The sequence below is a fragment of the Arctopsyche grandis genome, chromosome 6, assembly GCF_051622035.1.
Source record: "Arctopsyche grandis isolate Sample6627 chromosome 6, ASM5162203v2, whole genome shotgun sequence".
Taxonomy (NCBI): domain Eukaryota; kingdom Metazoa; phylum Arthropoda; class Insecta; order Trichoptera; family Hydropsychidae; genus Arctopsyche; species Arctopsyche grandis.
The window spans coordinates 10478735-10498169 of record NC_135360.1 but is presented as its reverse complement, the minus strand read 5'-3'; the positions used below and the strand labels follow the sequence as shown (position 1 = coordinate 10498169).

Here is a 19435-nt window from a genome sequence, read left to right as displayed (position 1 = left end):
TATAATAAATACATGTATTAACACATTTTGTAAACCATAATCAACCTACATGATGTATTTATTTTTAAATACAATAAATATCAAATTTATAAAATTGGATCATAATATAATATTTACTTTTCTAAAGAGATATCGCATATCTTATGTAAATATAGTAATTTTGATATATTTTTATGACTGTTTCTTCCTTTCAGTAACTTTTGAATCAGATCTACATACATAAATATGTAGTTTGCAGCACTACATTCAATTGATTTACAAAGGTGTAAGGTTTATATAAGATAATTGGATAGCAGAGAAAATATTCAGAAATTGAAACACTTGATTTAATTTTGTAATTGGTATATTCAATATATGGCCATGTAAGTTATTATACATGCGATGTCACATACATATATACATTTTAAATGTTATTTTCCCCAATAACAGCAACTTGCATTGACAAACGTCGATTGCCGAGTTTCGCTACAACTTTTGACGCACACGTTCATTCAAATACTCGTGAAATATGAATGTACATAGATATTATACTTATATGTACTCCCATTCTCAACACACAAAACATTATTATACTTATGTGTGCATCGGTATATTTAAACAGATTGTAAGTTAATTAATTGCACAAACTACAAACACACTCATAAAACATACGATTGTGGTTTTAATATTACACTTAATATATAATAAAGATGTTATATACATATATAAAATAAAAAAAAAAACAATTACATCATTAAATTGAAAGAGTAATATCGATAGTTTTAGGCGTGTAATAATTGTCAAGAAATTTATGGAAGACACTTGTGATGTTTATTGGTTCAATCGATTTAAAAAATTCGAATACTAAAAATAAGGTTACAGTGCTTACATACATACATACATTATACGCACACATTCATCCACACAAGCACACATTCACATATATTTATCGGTATGTATGTATGTATGTATATATGCAAGAAGTACATAAACAGCCTCATGAAATTTTCCTTAATTAAAAAATGTCTGCAAAAATAATACAATTACTTCTTTGATGATGCCTTTCGCTGTGAACAAAAATATAAAAAAAATCGTATTATTATAAAAAATATACATATATCACATTAGTGTTACTATACAGTACACACGATGATAAGTACTGAAAGTTTTTTACACTATGTATTTACAATTTACCCAAATCTTGAAAGGAAAAGTAAATTTTCAGAAATTTACCTTATCAGATCGGTTTTCCACTTCACAGGTTAATTTAGGCCTCATGGTCAACAAGTTCACAGAACATTCGCATTCGCGTTCCATTGTGACTTGTACAAGTGAATCAACAATGGTTTGAGACATCAGATTGATATAGTTCTTCTTATTGTTGCATGTGCCAAAGTTCTTTGATGAATACACGTTTCCGAAACTCTGTTGAAGAATTGATTATTTCATTAATTTTTAAAACTCCAGTTTACTTCACGAAGTAGAAACTGAAAACAGATTCAAAATCTTACCTCCAAGGCGTGGGACATGCAGGCATCGTCGTCAGCTACCACACCTTCTCTCAGATTAGAATGAGACAAACCTCTCTTTTGATCGCCCAAAACGAAAACATGATTTTCGCTGAAACCTGCAATGCAAAAATGTTATATTAGTAATCTATACGATATAATATTTGATTATTTCAATTGTATTGATTTTTAATCTTACCGACAACTTGATCTGCTTTGACATTATCTACCTTCAAATCTGTCAAAGGTGTGATTAAGTGAGCCACCACACCTTGATTTGTCAGAGCGAGTTCAGAAATTGTAGATCCAATTAATTGAGCCTGCACATACATATATAGATGATTATATATAGATTCAAATAAATAAAAAAAATAATCAAAAGTTTAATTATCTAACTCACCACTGGGAAGATACCTTCTGCGCATGGCTCAGAATGTACCATTATTATGCTTTTTACAGCTTTAGGTCTCAATTGAAGCCTGCCAAGTCTTGCATAAGCCAAATGAATAGCATTTAATCCTAAAATTTTCAACATTTATGTTATATTTCATCATAGACAATTTTCAAAATCTAGATTTTAGTAAAAGTTAAGCAAAAACTTTTTTTACCTAGTTCAACTTCTGCTTGCTGAAGTAATACAGCAAAGTTGTTGAGTAACCTGTCTACCTCTTCATTTTCAGTTGTAATTGGGGACTGCCAGGATTTTGATCGTTGTTCATTTTTGAAATCGATTTTAGCTCCTTGCAGTTTATCTAAAAAGTTATAAATTTTCCGTTAATATACTCACATATTATAATAATAAATGGATTATGTAATTATAAAATGTATAGTGTATATTGAGACTACTCACTGTTATTGATATCGTAATACACAGGATATGGCAATCTAGGAGTTAATCCAACCAAATATACTTTTACATCATCCACTTTGTTCTTCTTCAATTCATTGACAATTTGAGACATTAATGGAACAACTAATTCTTTGTAAGTTTTTTCATTTGCCTAGAAAAAAATAATTAAGTGCATATTTATTATATCTATTATTTGCTTATCACATATATGTATGTGTGTATGCATATATTCATACATAAAATGTGTATAATAAAAGTATGAATGTATGTATAATATAATATATTTTTATATATCCATGTATACATATTTGTATAAATCTTACTTTTGTAGTTTCAACTGCTAAAACGATATCAGCTTGTTTCTGGGGTAATTTTGTATCAAATTCGAAATCATTTTCATAAGTTTCACCACCAACTTCGCATTGAGCACATTCGTCAGGCAACATAGTTGGAACAGCTATATTGTTGCAAGCCAATGCATAAGCTCTAGCTATCAAGCAACCTTCTTTTTTGGCTTTCTCTTCAGAAAGACCTTGGGTAGCATGTTGACAAGCTTGTCTAAAAAAAAATAGTAAATATATTAATTATATACATACATATGTAATAATAAGAATATAATTATAATTCATAGAAAAACTACTCACTTATAGTTATCAACATCGAGAGCAAAATAGCATAAGGCAAAGTTTGAATCTTCTGCGAAGACTTTGTTGCAAATTCCAGGTGAACTGTGACCGCCTTCATGTCCATGGTGATGAGAATGATCAACAGTCTTAACTGGACTGCATCCGGGTATAACAGCGTATGCATTTCCAAACTCTGATTCGGAGCTTGAAATCTGTCAAATCAAATCAATATATTTGTGAACACGAATCTTTAAAAAAGTCAAACTAAAACGATACAAATTATAAACAACAATGTTGTCATTGAAAAAGGGTGTTTTACCTTTCCGTTAGGTAGTCTGAAGTCATCATGGGGCTCGTTGTTTCCATCTCCCAACAATCCACGAAGTTTACCACTGTAAAATCCAGAAACTTCGAAGTAGCACAACTAAAAGAGAACAATTTCGATTAGTGACAATGTATACTAAAATTTTAAATATTTATTTCAATAAGATTTACAGTTATGACTTACATCAAGGCTGAAAGTACACTCAACACGAGCTCCGTATTGAGTTTTAATGGTAATTGTGTCGGCATCTCTGAAGGCGAGCATATTAGCTTTTATAAGTGGGAATCCGTATGGTGATCCATTGTACAACAGCTGCAAATTCAAAATTAAAATATAATTAAATGAATAGATTTTTTTCGGGATTTCGGGGAGAAAAATTGAAACTCTTTATTTACTTGTTTACTGGTAACTTCTGCGTCGTTTCCTGATTTATCAACAACGTTGATCGCTTTAGCTTTGCCATTTTCCAATGTAATTACGATTGAGAAGTTTCCATCTACGGCATCTTGACTCACGACGTACTTGCAGCTACCGGGGAATGTCATATGACGGCCATCAAAGGTGAAAATGTGTTGGCCACCAGCAATTGAACCTTGCACTAATAATGAAAGATTTGTAAATATGTTTTAATAAATAGCATGATGAGAAGTGAAAGATTTAGAAAATGAAAAATCAAATTACGTCTATTTGGGGGTAGCAGATGTATGGGATGCCAGCTTTTTGGTCTGAAATTCTTTACGAAATCTACAAAAGTAGGCAATCTTTCTTTTTCAAGATAGTTTATTGCACTGACTGATGGTGTACCAGGTTTTGTTGTCCTGAACCATTTCCACCAATTCTATAATTAAAGAATAAAAAATATGAAAATAATTTTATTTCAATAATTTCAAATAATTCATACAGAATAGCACTCACTGGAGTTACAAATCCATCAACAGAGTAGTCTTGACTTCCAATCTGTGATTTAAAGAAAACTACTAAGCTATCTGCTGCTGCTACACAACTCTTGAAAATTGTTTTTAATTCCTCTACATCATTGCACTCCTCCTTTGCCAATTTCTATTGAGAAGGGAAAATTGTAATTTTTGTACAAAATAATTTTTGACATATAATAAAACGCGTTCAATTTTTCTATAAACGTACCTTTTCTACGTAAGAAGATATCTGGTCGAGACATGTTTTCAATTCTTCAGTGGGCATCAATGGTGCAAGAGTGCTAATGCATCCTTTCATAATTTCGGCAACCTTTTCTGGTATTTCTAATTCTTTCAGCTGTAATATTTAAAATTATAAATAAAAATTAATGTTAAAAGTGTCATAAAATAAAACATGTTAAAGTTCTAGTCATTACCTTCTCTTCCAAAGAAGATAATATTGGCATATTTTTTATTTGTTCTACAATAGTTGAATAGAATTCGTTCAAAGCAGTGTTCATTTCTTGCATTCTCGTAACAAACATTTGATTTAAATCTGCAAAAAAATTATAAATGTTTAATATTTCATCGATGCATACTTTTAAAAACAAATACTTTGACATTAAAATGGCTTACCATTGAATATGGCATTGAAACTATCAAGCAATGGTTTTAGTTCTGCAGAATGTTTTTCAATGAAATCAGATAATAATGCAACGTAGTGGGTTGCTAAATCAAATACGCTTTGAAGGACGCTTATACAAGTAGCAGAAATTTTTTTGTAAAAGTTTGTAAGCTCTGGCATTACTTTCTCGTTGAGGAATATCATGATATTATCAAAAGTCTCAGATGTAAATTTAAATGTCTGTTGCATCACACCAGTGGCTTTCTCCATAAATTCACTGATTGCTGTAAGGGTTGCTTTGATAATATCATTCCTGTAATGTCAAAATGAATATAGAAACATAGTATCATAGTATCATACAGTAAAAAATAAACTTCAATCATATTTCCCAAAATCCACTCACATTGATTTCATGAATTGTTGCAGCGATTTGTCACTTTCTAATTCATTGCTAATTTTTTTGAATTCTTCTTGCATGTAATTTGAAATAGCTGGAAGATCGGCGGAAGCACCCCGTAGCAAGTTCATTGTTTTTTGAATATCTTTGGTAGCATGTTCCTGTATGTTCTTGTTGACTTCTTGGACATTTTTGAGTAGGCTTTGTATGTTGGCGTTCACTGCAGTCTGTAGTATAATTTTATATTATGAAAATGAATGTAATTTCAGCTGTTTAATATATTTGAATAAAGTGCGTACCGTGAATTGTTTGATATTGTCTTGATTGATGCCACTATCAGATTTCAAGAGTTTGTTTTCTACTCTGAAACCAACGTGTGCCAGATTTTTTTGTTTCTTACCTTCAACTACTTCTATTTTGAAATCAGATCTTTTCGCAGGGTCAATGACACCACTTACAATCAATTTTCCAGAATTGCCTACAAATTTTTTAATGAACATTAATATTATATAATTAGCAATACAAAGTTTATTTTTAAATTTTACATATGAGGTAGCAAGAGGCATTAACCTTGAGAAGTTGACATCACCACACTGACTTGAGGCTTAATTCGTGCCTGAAGATTGAAAGCAATAGGTTGCTGTTGGAAGAAGCACAGGGTGCCGTCAAATTCGGCCGATTCTTCAGAGCATTTCGTATTACTCTCAAAAGTGAAAATTTGAGCTGTCGGTGCTTTCATCTATAATAAAAAAAATGTGCAATGTAATTCCATTTTTTACCAACAAAATGCATAATTAAGTAGATAATTTACCTGTATTTTTTGTTGATGTTTATTCAAGTTTATTGAGAAGGCAGCTTCTTTTTGTTGTTTTTCCAAATTCATCATCGCTTTTGTATCTACAATAAAGCTTTCGGTAGAGATATGAACTTTATCGACGAATGCCGCTTCAAAACCAAGACCCTTCAATAAAATAAATATATTTGAAATTTCTATTTTTTATTATTGATTATATGTTTCAATATTTGCATTTTAAAGTTTTCTACCTTTCCATTAATTTTGAGTTCACTGTCGAACTTAACAAGCTTTTCTGCCTCTGCAAAAACTGGCAAAAATTTACCAGATACAACAATTTTCTGAGATTCTTTTTTGAAAATATCCAAGACTAAATCTCCGGTAACACCATGGGTTGGAACATCATATGTAGATTTTCCAGCAATTTTAAGATTCTAAAATGTTTAAAATAGATAAATGAAATGAATGTACAGTGGATATAATTTTAAAATGTCAAATTATACTATATTAATTACCTTTCCAAGAATGGGATTAGAGAATATGATTTCAGCGTTGGCACTGGTGTATTTCTGAGGTGTGCGTTGAATATCAGCGTTAACTTTCAGCATGCTTTTCGATTGTGGGTCAACATTTTTGTTCAAATAAAGAGCAATTTCATGTTGGAATGGGAAAGGAAGTTTTTTGGAATCAACATCCGAGTATGTGGTTGATGATTCCAAAGATATTATGCGATGTGGAAGAGTCATAGTGTAAGCTGTCATGTAATCTAAAATAATAATAAAATGATTAAAGAAAAATTGAAATGGACATTATTTTGACGACTGTTCTCACTTAAAACTTACTTCCTTTAACAGGCTTGGCATAAGCTTGTGTATGATATTTTGATTTATCCAAATTAAGATGCACATCGAACGTGTGAGTTGGAAGACGAGTCCTCTCCCAATCAGTTGCAGTTTGGAGACCAAATTCAGGAACGAATCCTAATTTTCTCAAATCGACCGAAACTTGAAGATTATGCATAAAACGATCTACCGCTAAAAAATTACATACAAATAATTATAATTGATTGGAAATAGACAGTGTAATGTTATGAAATATAAATATATTCATAAAAATAATTGAGAAATCATTCATCGTTTTACCTGATGTATCTAATTTATTATTGATGTCAATGTGAGCGCACTGTTTCTTTTCTTCACAATATGCTGATGAAAATTTATATGCGAGATTGGTATTTTTATACTCAATAACCGTGCTCTTTTCACCCAAAGCGACATTAAAGAATACCTGTGAGTCATAAAAAAAGCAGTAAGCATTTGTTATTGAAATCAAAATGGATATTTATCCTTCAAAAAACTTTTAAATACCTCAACTCCTTTCTCGTTTCCTTCAGAAAGTTTGTCTCTAATGTATTTGAAGCTAGTAGATTTTTGTTGATCGCGAAGTTTGTACGATCCAGATCCTTCCATGATGAATTTTCCACCTTCTTGTCTATTTTGATAAGTTGTGCTAATAAAACAAATGTTTCAATGTATCATATAAACATTGTGATAAAACACTTAAATAAATTGTGATTGAAAAATCATTGGAGTTGTGGTACCTTCCAGACAAAACCTCCTTATTATTTTCCTTTGCCGAGAAACGGATTTTCTTTGCACCCTTGCTTTCTCCTTCGTTGATGGCCTCAAATTGAATCTTCTTCAAATTCAACGTTTCGCAATCTATGTCAACTTTGACTCTAAATTCATCAGCTGATTGCAACATAGCATTGATACGCATGTCCAAATTGAATTTTCCAATATTCTCCATTTTAGCATCAGCATTTACTGCATTTTTGTCTAAAGCGTCTGCTTTAACATAGAATCTGTGAAACAAATCCAATTTGAGTTAAGCTAGTGGTTCTAAATTGTAAACTATAGATTTGCACAATAGATAAACAAATAAATAATCATTCATTTTATGTAGATGTACATATGTAGTTAAAAAATTATTAATAGAAAAAGTCTATTACCTATATGGTTTTGCTGTCGGTGATGTTCCCTTGAATTCAATCAATGGTGTATTAGGATTTGTCATATCAACAATACTATTCAGCGTATATTTCTTTCCATCTACATCAACAATATAATCTGCCGCCATGAAATCGCTGCCAGTTCTCTGCAATTTATCCATTTTTAGATTAATTTATAATATGAAAATATAATCATCATTAAAGCAATCTATGATTTTAATACCAACACAAAATCATTAAATATTATGTACCTTATATTTCATATCATACTTGACAGTCTTAGCGTTTTTGAAATTGGAGGGTAATTCCAAGTTAATGATAACATTTCCACTTTCTTTAGGTTGGTGTTGCCCGACCACAGTATAAGCAAACTTTTGGTTACCTCCATATTCGGCGCTCAATTCATTGTTGTATTTCAATGGTTTTCCTGAACAACGAAATTTAAATTAAAATCATATTTGACTGAACATTGTTTAAATGAATAAATATGTTTACCTTCTTCGTCCTCTTTCTTAAAATTAGTTTGAATCAAGAATTTATCGTGGCCTGGTACTTGAATAAAAAGTTTTCCTTTTCCAATATTGTCTCCTATTAACCAATTTACATCGTATTTATAAGAATCAGCATTGACATGAGCCGTGAGAGTAGTTTCTCCCTAAAATGAGCATCAGAAAATTTTTATATTAATTTAAAAAATTAAAATTTTGAGAAAATATTTATTGCTTGTTGTTTTATTAATTTGTAATTAATTCACTTATAAATATTTTGATATAATTATGAACTTACTTCCAAATGAGTTTTCTCTTTAGGTTCCGAATATTTGTCACACAAAACAAACTTGATATTTTGGAATTTTTCAAATGGTAAAGTAAGTGTGGCGTCAACTTCATTCTCATATCTAAAGATTAATATTATAAAATTTAGACGTTTATAAATAAGAATATATATATATATATATATATATATATATATATATATATATATATATATATATATATATATCATAAAAAAAATGAATACTTACACATTATCAACACCGTCTCTGAAGTCAAAGTTTAATTTTCCAGAACCATCAAGAGCACATTTAGGACCGTAAGTAGATTTAATCCTGTATTTCATATCAATGATTTGATCATTGTCATCATCGCTCATATCTAATGAACCAGATGAGGTCATAGTGTGTGGTACCAAAGCTCCTGACAATTCAATCTAAAAGTATTAAACATATACATACATGTATTATAAAATCTGTATATGCATTCGTTCCATAAATCATATAATATTAAAATTATAAACAAAAAAATATTTATTTATATGTAATAAAGATAGCTCTAGAAAAAATATAAAATTACGAATAGTACCTGGTGATCATACAAAGACCTTTTGTCCTTTTCGTTACGTTGAATAGCTGCTTTGAAGTGTAAGTCTTCTCCGGAAGGTTTCGTAAATGTCAAATGCTCTTCAAAATCAATTTTATTTTGGGTGGTAATTTTTCCTTGTTGATTTAATTTGAATGGTTTACTATTTTTATTTGGAATATAAGTCATTTGAGAATCGATTTGACCAATCTGTGCAAATGAAAAAGATGCATGAAAAAAAATTTCTTATAAATTTCTCAAACTATAATTTTAAAATATAAAATTATATTTACTGTGAAATCGTCATTACAGTCCATTTGCCTATCAAGTTTCCATGAAATTGATTGTCCATTGGAATGACTTAAAGTACTGAGGAAATTTTGTTTGCCGCTGAAAAATGCTCCATCTGTAAAAGCGATGTCACCTTTGATGGCAAAATCAATTTTCTGATCTTCATATGAAAATGAGGATCTGAAATGAAAAAAAGAATTATTCAAAAATATCTTTTATATTGAATAATTGATTGAAAATACAAATGTTCTTGGTTTATTTACTTAGAGTCAACAGTGTTGTCATGACATTTATTAATGGTGGTGAAAGTCATTTTCTTGGAATTATCTTTTTCGTAATCATAATAAATATCAACATTTACATTGTATTGAGGCTTAAAAATCAGGAAGTTATTATCAAATTTAATTTTTCTGTTGGCCTATAACAAAAATATATGTAATAAATTTAACTGCTCGTGGAATTTTACTTAACAAATTAAGTTAAGCTAAAACTCAAATTAACCTTAAGGAAATGGATAAGCAACACTCCGTTTCCTTTTTTGTCTTGATCGTTCACTTTGAACTGTCCTTCACTTTTAACAAAGTCTTTCAGTATAAGTCTCAAATTGCCTGATGGTACTGGTTCCTTGGTTGTTTTCAATAAGACGTCTAGAAAATCAGTAGATCCAATCGAAATTTTTGTATAAGTTTGGAATAATTTTGGATTCATCACCAAAGCTGTATCAAATCTGAAATGAACAAAATATAAATCATTTTATCAAAATTCAAACGATAAAAAAATATATTTTTGTTATTTAATCCACCAACTTGAACTCTTCGGGTTTATTCGAGTGTTTATATTTAAGAGTGCATCCAATATTTGTGTCATCGGTGACCATGTGGTAATTAACAGTACCAGAGGCTTCGTGCTTTCCACCTGGATATAAATTGAGTTTGCTCACAAATTTGCCTTTGTCTTCTCCAGTCACTTCGAATTTAAGCTCGGCTCCCATTCCCTTTTCGTTCACTTTGGTCTGAAAAGATAAATGTAATCATAAATTTATTATATTTTAGTTTTGAAATATTTTTATTTTTAACTAGTTAACTTGATTTACCTCAAATTTTCCATAGAAGTCATTTGCAGTTTTCATGTCTTTTTGGAGGTCCAATTCAAAAACAGCTGATGATGTTTCGTATTTAGCAGAATTGTCAGTTTTGAACTTTTTAGGTTTGATTTCAGTATCAGTTTTAAATTCGATTTGCCACAGAGGATAATTGACTAAAAAAGAAGTCAACGTTATCGCACTAATTCGTACAATTTTAAGTGAAACTTAACTCACTCTTTTTATGAAACATTATTAAATAGAATGTAAACTTACACTGATTTTTGAAATGGAAATCAATTTGATCTAAATCATCCATACTTTCGGCTTTGATACTACTGTGATAAACGATTTTGTTAATTTTAGATTTCTCAGCTGGTCCATGAACCAAAACGATGTCACATACTCTCTATAAACATATTTAATTATTAAGTACATGTACTTATGTATTATATATAAATAAAATAAAAAATAAATATAATTGTTTATCTTTCAAATTACCGTGCCATCTTTAAAAACAGATGCAATGTCAAGCTTGAAATCAAGATTAGGGTTGAAAGTGTTGTGAACCTCCCAGTTGCTCTTCTGTGAATTTTCATTACTTTGATATTTTCCAGCAACAGTGACTTTGGATTGATCAAATAAAAATTTCAAATCAGTTTGACCGTTTTGACCTTCAGATTGCCACCAACCATCGATTGAGATTCTTTTGCCGTTAGCAACCAAGCAAAGATTGTTAGAAGTCAACCTGACAGCTTTTCCAGTAACAGACTTTACGATGGAACCTGTGTGGTATAATTAAATTGGAATTTATATATTGCATTTATATATGTACGTACATATGTATTCTGATATTTACCTTCAGCAGAAATTACTGGTTCTGCACTTTCTGGGAGTTTATACTGAAGCAAAGGTTTGTAAATTTGCTTGGCTGAATTTCCAGATATGGCTACTCCAAGTTTAGCCAAATATTCTACTTCGCTATCAGTAAATTTGGCCATGATAGACTTTTCAACTTCAGAATTCATCATAGTTGCTTCTGCTTCCATTCGCTTACCAGGTGAAGTCAAAGCCAATTTAAGGGAACGGATTTCTTCTTTGTTTATAGAATTGACCGAAAATGAAACTTTTCGGTTCTTTTTGGAACCTGAAATACAATTCGAAAGAGTGAAACGTCTGACATTCATCAACTATTAATAAAATAGTTTAATATTACCAAAATTACCTTTAGCTTCTAGGGTGATATCAAATGCTTTTTCTGATTCTTTTTTGTCGTTGTACGCTCCAACAATGTGGAAGCCATTCAAGTCTTCTTTCTCCAAACGAACAGCGAATTTGACAGGACCACTGAGAGGTCCACGTGCAATTGTGTCGATGTTCTTTTTGTTAGTTTTCGTATCATTGGATGGGTTCCATGGAATGAAAATATCACTGCAAAACGTCAGTCCAGTGGCGCTGGCGAGCTGATCAAAGCAACCAGAAAACTGATACCTGTAAATATTATTTAAAAAAAATCGTAATTTTATTGATTTTACACCATCAATATACATATGAACATACAAATCTTCTTTCAACAATATATTTACCTGTTTGAAGTGTCAAATTTGATATCTTTCAAACTTTCTTGATGTCCTTTGACTCTAGTAACGAATACAATCTCATGATCTGCAGTGATCAATTCCTGCTTATCAACTGGTAAACCAAGTTGTATGTCAAAACCTTTACCATTGTCTTGTAACTGCAATGAAAATAATTATGAGAGTTAATATGAATGATTATTTAGTTTAGAATCATAAAAAATCTGGAAAATATTTACCTTGGCAATAATATGGGTTCCAGTGGAAGTGTGAAGGGATGAAGTCACTTTTAGTCCAGTAGATATGACTTCAGCGTCAATCATGAGGGTGCCAGTAGCTTCAACATTAGCGCTGAAAAATAGTCAAAATGCAGTGAATTTGTTGAAATAAATAATAGATTCATTTAATATATTTTATGATATTTACATACCTAGGTACAAATGTAAAATCAATTTTTGAGTTTTTAGGATCATTCATTATTTGTCTTAAATCAACAATTCCGTCAAACTGCAATCTACTGGTGGAAGCAATTTCAGAGTTCAATTTCAAAGCGAAACCTGTTGATGTGGGGAAAGCTAACTCGGAGTCCATCAACAACATGTTATTGCGGATTTCATGCTAAAAATAAAACAATGTTAAGCATCCTGATTGTTTCTTCATTGTATGTTATATCATGTCTTAAATTATATTTACATTGAATTGCTTAGCATCAGTTACACCACTATCAACAAAATCAAAGAATCTATCAATGAGAGATTCAATCGAATTTGTTTTTTCGTCTCCGAAAGACAAGAAGAGTACTTCAGAACCAAACGACTTTACAAATATGTCCAAATCAACATTGCCATTATAACCTTCAATATCAGTCTTCAACTAAAAAAATAAATAAAATAAATTTTATAGAAAATCAAAACATAAATCGATAGACAGTAAATTTAAAAATATATACGAACCTGTTTTCCGAAAACGTTGGTAGCTTGAAGTACGCTTCGTTTACCTCTTGTACCCTGCATTCTTTGCTTTATTTTATCGAAAATACTTAAAGTAGATTTTTTCACACCCTTGTAAATTTCTTGAGGTGTATGTGTATTAATTTCACCTTGAGGTCCAAAGTATTCTTCAAACACTCTATCCAGATTACCTTGGCGATATCCCAACTATTTAATAGAAATAAACATCAGTTGTATGTACACATTTTATTATGAATTTGTATAAAAACGTTATTTCATAATATTAATTAGTTTTACCTCAATTAGATTTACATTCCTGCCAAACAATTCAGTAGTCAAGTTTAAATTTCCAGATCGTGGTAAAAATGAGTTTTGCGAATAGATTACATTTGCATCGACGACTGAACCAATTCCGAGCATGTCATATTCATAGCTGAATTCGAAATTCTGGGAGTACCTCCTATAAGTAAAATAAAATGCATGAATTTAATAAAATTTAAAGTTTCGTTATAAATAAGACTATTATTTGCATGTAATTGGCAATTGAATGGACTTTTTTATCTCTTTTATATAATATACATATTATATAAATGTGAATATTTTAAACAATGTCAGATAATATACAGGAAAATCCTATATATGTACTTGCATTATAAATCAATAATTATGATGGTAACAATTATGGAATATTTAAAATAATTTTACCGTATCTCTGAATAAAGTGATTAAATTGCAAATGCTCACCTGACATCAAATGGATATTGTTTTTTAGGATAGATAAGTCCAAAATGTTGTTTAGCAGCTGCTCTCGATGGATTTGCAGATGCTCTGATATTTCGAAGTGATGATGAAATGAAAGCTCCGACTGTTTAAAAACGTAAATATTACATTAAAAACGTGAATATTTAATTTAAACATAAAATATTCAATTAATAAGATTTACCTTGATATATTGGTTCATCGTTGAGTAAGGTTTTCAATTCTCCAGCGACTCTAGCACAGGGGCAATCTAACAAAGCCAAGTATGCTTTGATTCTTATTTCAGAATCTTGTTGTCTGTCTTTAAGAATGGCCAAAGCTGTAGCTTTCAGCTGAAATTGGAAATGTGTGAATTATAAATAAAATATTTGTATCAGTATTCGTGAATGCATACATATTTGTATATAAATATTATTTACTTGTTTAATACAAGGGTCAGCAGAGAAGGTTTCCAAAGCAGCTACTCGCACTCTAGGTTTGACAGATATATCAGAAGCACACGATGCTAGTTTTGCAACAATAGAGTCTTCCAAATGGTGAATGTTCTTAATACCTTTCAGAGCATATACTATCTGAAATTTTTATAAAATATTACAGAATATTTCATGATTTATATATTATACATATAGACTAGATCTATGTTTCAAAGCCACATACCGAATTTTCAGCTTTTTTGGTATTAGCTTTGCAGTTGCCAAGTTTGCTTGCTAGCTTGTTGGATAATGCAGCAATATTTTCATCTTGTGATGTTTCTCCGTGGCAGGTATGATCTCTGCAATAAGCTCCGGCTAGAGCTCCAACACCCAAATACACAGTATCCGGAAGATTCGGAACGTCCAAAAGTTTCTAAATATTATTTTTTATTTGTTAAATACCATTTCAATATTAAAATAAGAATATCCTCAAATCGTTTGTAGTTAATTTTCTTACAATTGTAGCTTTGATAGAGCTAGAGGTAGCGTGTCTCACGGTTGCCAAAGAAATTAAAGCTAATCTTTGTTCTAAGATATTGAGCTCCTTGCTGTTCAGTAGATCGATAGATACTTCAATTGCGTCACCAGTTCCAGCTCGGAATAGAGCATCCAAAAATACCCTCCTATTGAAAATTATAGAGTTTTATGATGGATATAAAAGTCCTTTTTTCTCATTTATTGTTATTTTTTCTACATTATTTCTTACCTAGTAAGGTTGTTATCCTTTACAGATGATCCGCCTTTAATTTGATTGTAAACGCTCTGGATATCGCTCTTGCTGGATGTTCTCAGAATCCTTATTAATCCAACAAATATGGAAGCAGACTTGCTACCAACTTTGTTTCCCAACGATTGAGATGCTGTCTTCAAAGCCAACTGGATGTTATTGATGTTGCTATAATCGGTGTTTGTGGGGTGAGGATTTTCAAAAATGATAGTATAAGGCTGCACACAACTGGCTGTAATTGACATAAAAATTAATTAGCAATCTAATATCAACAAAATGTACATATTATATGAAATATATGTACTAGACATCATATTACCTTGAATGTTGTAACCGTGTTTGCTATCTTTCAGTTGCAATTTTGTTGTAACTTGTGCTTTAGCACCAGAAGAACCGGTAGAAAATGGCATGTACAAGTAATCTTCAATAGCTTCAGATTTTTCTACGACTCCATTTTTGATGAAAGTTTCAACTCTCAGATTTGAATCCAAAACATTGGTGGATTTGATTTCCTAAAATAGTTTCAATACTTGAAAGTCGTGTACATAGTGTATTATAAAAATATGTAATTGGGATAAAATTGTCGGCTATTAACTATTGAAGTTCAACAAAATATTGTTAATAACGATATTTACAGTAGTGTGATTTTTTTTTTTTTTTTAATAATTGAGTTGATAGAAATAGTACTTACGGCATTTGGATTGTAGATGGTATTGATTAAATCATGCTTTCCTTGTTCTCTGTGAGCACAAGAATTGAGATCTCTATATTTGCTCACCACCACAGCACCAGCATCCTTGCGCACTTTAAATGATGTCGGACACACTCCGAAAACATCAACCTATAAAGTATTTAAAATGTTCATATAACTCCAATCAACTGGTTTGAACCAAAATAGTGATTGAATTTACCTCAGTGTTGTATTTGTTGGCAGTTTGTAGCATGGACAGAATGGCCCTCTTGATGTTAAGCGATGCAAAAGTATCGCCTTGTTCGGCACAGATGTCAGATCCAAGAACTCCATCTTGCAGAGTAAACCGAACGGGTTTCTCCACGTTTTTGGGCTTTTGATACACCTATAAAACATTTTGAACAATTAGAATATTTCTGAACGTAGTAGGAAAATAGTAAAAACATATTGTAAATTTTGAAAATGTACATACGGTGCCATCAGGACTGGTAATTTTCAAATTTGTAATTTTTAGAAGATTAGCACAGTTTCCAAGACCAGATACTACAGCCTCAGCTGCCAATTTAACGCTGGTTTCTTGACGATCGGTACCCGATAATTGCACCTTTGCGTTTCCCTCAATTGAGTATGTGTAAGCTGTGCCTAATAAAAATCCTCCAACGGGCGGTGATGCTATAAATATAAATAAAAAACAAAATAAATCGTTAAGTTAATTTTAAAATTAATTTTAACGAAACAAAGATAAAAATTTACTTACTTCCATGGCAACCAGCGCTACATTTATCTGAAAGAATGATTAAAAATATATATTAGCATTTGTATTACTTATAAATAAAATTTTGATAACTGCACTGATAATGTATATATTAACGAGTCAAATAATAATTTGTTTAATATAGTGTCATCTTATCTTATTAATTTTACTTGCATACATATGTACATATGTATGCATATCATACCCAGGGTCAACGTGTCAAGATATGATTAATTTGAAAGTATGTATGTATACGGCTATTTCACATTATGTATATGTAATATTTTTATTACTAATGTATTTAAATAAATGCTAAAAAGCATATAGACGAGACTAAAAAATCAAAATATACAATTTAAATATAGATTAAAAACAAACCGATTTACTAATAGAAAGATTGGTCAATTATTTATGATCAGTAGAATTGTTCAATTGAAACAAAGACAACAGAGTGTCCCACTTGTTTAAATAAAAAAATATATGAACATATTGTATTACATATATGTATAATCTTCCAATGAAACAGTCAACGAAATAAATCATCTCCAAAGTGTAAATATTTTGGAGACAATACAAATTAAATATTCATTAGATATGAAACTGCGACTTATCTATATTCATGCATAGAAAAAATTTAAATATTGCTTCTCAATGAGATTAAGATTATTTATTAAATGTGTTTCTTTATTGTCTAATATATGTATATAGTGATAATTTAATCATTTTCAATACAGCCGTTAAGATGAAAATAATAAATAGGAATGATCGAATGTTTAAAATAGAAAATGAAATATTTATGTAATATTATTATAAATAGTTGAAAGTCCGTTATTGTCAAACCATGAGCCGGTGCTCATGAAGGCACGGGAAGTTGATGGTAATTTGTTTGATGGGGAACGAAGATTAACAATCAAGCAGTTAGCCATAAAAATGCATCAATTGACGAAGGACCGATGCTCACTCTACTGTCATGGGACACTGGATGTTGATGGTTGAAATGATAACAATTTATAATAATAAAAACAACTTGAATTTTCCAAATGAAATTTATGATTTCTTCAGAAATAAAACATTATCCAGTGTGGAAACTCAATACCTTCGAGAGAATTTCAAAAAGTATATCGAAAAAGGATATACATATATAAAAATGTGTGCAATTTTATTTGATAAACACTGCAAGCAATGAATGGGGAATATTAGATAAGTACTTTCTGAGTTTTGTGGGACTTTAACCTTTGGTTCAAGTTCACGAGTGCATAAGAGAAATTTATAATTTTGTGATAATGATAAATTATATGTAAGTATTTACTATTGTTCAAAAACTGTTATGTAATAACCATAAATGAGATAATTTTTCATTTATTGATTTTGTAGATTTTTATATAAAACATAATTTTCATAAAACTTACAATGTGAAAATTGAAATATTTAATAAATCACTAGCTTACCGAAATAAAAACAAAAATTATGATAATTATGTTTTTTAACGCAACAATGCATTTATGCATATAAAGTTAAAATGCGTTGTAAATTTAGTTGATATTCTTACATAAATTAAAGGTCTGTTCATACCTATCCAGCACGACCCGAATCCTGCAAGTATCCTGCAAGTACGGACAGTATTCTTTAGTACATTATATATGGACGCGCATGAATGCGTAAATGCGCATGCGCGAATGGAGTATGAATACGTCCATATAATGTACCAAAGAATACTTGCAGGACACCTGCAGGATACGGGTCGTGCTGGATAGGTATGAACATACCTTAAATCGTATAATTTCTATTTAAAATTAAAATAATTTTAAAATTAAAAATAATATAACATTTAATATTATAAATCATTAAATTGAAAGAATTCCATGTAGTATATATGTACACATATTATTCAAAAGTAAGGCTAAATTACAGCAATTTAAAACTAAAGAAGCTAAATTTAACTGCTTTTTAACATATTTCAACAATTCAGAATTATCATATTGAATTAATTGATTCCAACTGCTACTTTTAGTTTAAAGTACGTAAGTACACTAAATTATTAATTTTAGCTCCAAGCACATAAGAAGTTTTCAACTTCGAAAAATCATTCTGAATTTGATATATAAATCCAAAAGTAAAATTAACACTAATATTTTCACACTGAAGCAATACACTTGGATAATTTTAGTATGGAACTTACCAGCGTGAGTGGATCCTACCAGCAGGAAGACGCAAAAGAGCAACACAATATGGCCGTTGTTGGCCATGTTCGGGTGCTCCGGCGTGTAGGCCGTTGATGGTTTGGTAGTTGGTTGAGCTGCAAGTGCTGTAGGGGCGGTCGCTGCTCTTGCGAACCTCCCAACTGCTAAATGGTCTGCCGGCCCTCCAACAGCCTTTATATACAAGTGGGTGGGAGGGACCCGTGCGCCGACACCTCTACTAATTTATTTATATTGTGTATTATCATATTCAACCGCCAGACGAACACATGTACGAGCTTGGAAAATCACTATCAAACGTGCAGAAGCTATACTAGACATTCAATATATGTATATACATACATATGTATTTTATGAGTTTTTTTTTTGCTTAAAATTGATAGAATATTAAAGTAAAATTATATATATTTTTTTATTTTAACATATTAGCCACCGTGACATTACAGAGAGCTCTAACGCGTCACTGTGGCCAGTCATTCAATAATAATAACATGATAAAAATAATAATAACAATATTAAGAGGGCTGGACACCAGCGCCTTGTCCATC

General features: G+C 30.7%; 1 protein-coding gene across 1 annotated transcript; it reads right to left on the bottom strand.

The window, feature by feature from the left end:
* Positions 1–833: 833 nt before the first annotated feature.
* On the bottom strand, positions 834–19188 carry LOC143912910 (apolipophorins-like). The gene is made up of 60 exons (XM_077432363.1): positions 18869–19188; positions 16693–16719; positions 16408–16607; positions 16156–16320; positions 15936–16085; positions 15564–15756; positions 15224–15476; positions 14975–15140; positions 14702–14890; positions 14464–14616; positions 14229–14376; positions 14030–14150; positions 13583–13745; positions 13289–13492; positions 13029–13208; positions 12766–12953; positions 12575–12686; positions 12345–12496; positions 11984–12249; positions 11618–11905; positions 11260–11543; positions 11035–11167; positions 10771–10934; positions 10484–10689; positions 10179–10404; positions 9941–10095; positions 9680–9857; positions 9390–9596; positions 9053–9237; positions 8815–8926; positions 8524–8683; positions 8280–8455; positions 8029–8174; positions 7618–7881; positions 7385–7526; positions 7160–7304; positions 6860–7051; positions 6533–6783; positions 6269–6451; positions 6036–6185; positions 5795–5963; positions 5524–5702; positions 5231–5451; positions 4839–5140; positions 4640–4758; positions 4432–4560; positions 4204–4347; positions 3970–4126; positions 3684–3886; positions 3472–3600; positions 3283–3387; positions 2982–3175; positions 2661–2895; positions 2338–2488; positions 2096–2239; positions 1888–2006; positions 1687–1807; positions 1491–1606; positions 1213–1404; positions 834–1046 (listed from the first exon to the last, which is right to left on the bottom strand). The coding sequence occupies exons 1-60, from the start codon at positions 18933–18935 to the stop codon at positions 1023–1025; spliced, it is 10197 nt and encodes a 3398-aa protein (XP_077288489.1). The 5' UTR covers positions 18936–19188; the 3' UTR covers positions 834–1022.
* Positions 19189–19435: the final 247 nt, after the last annotated feature.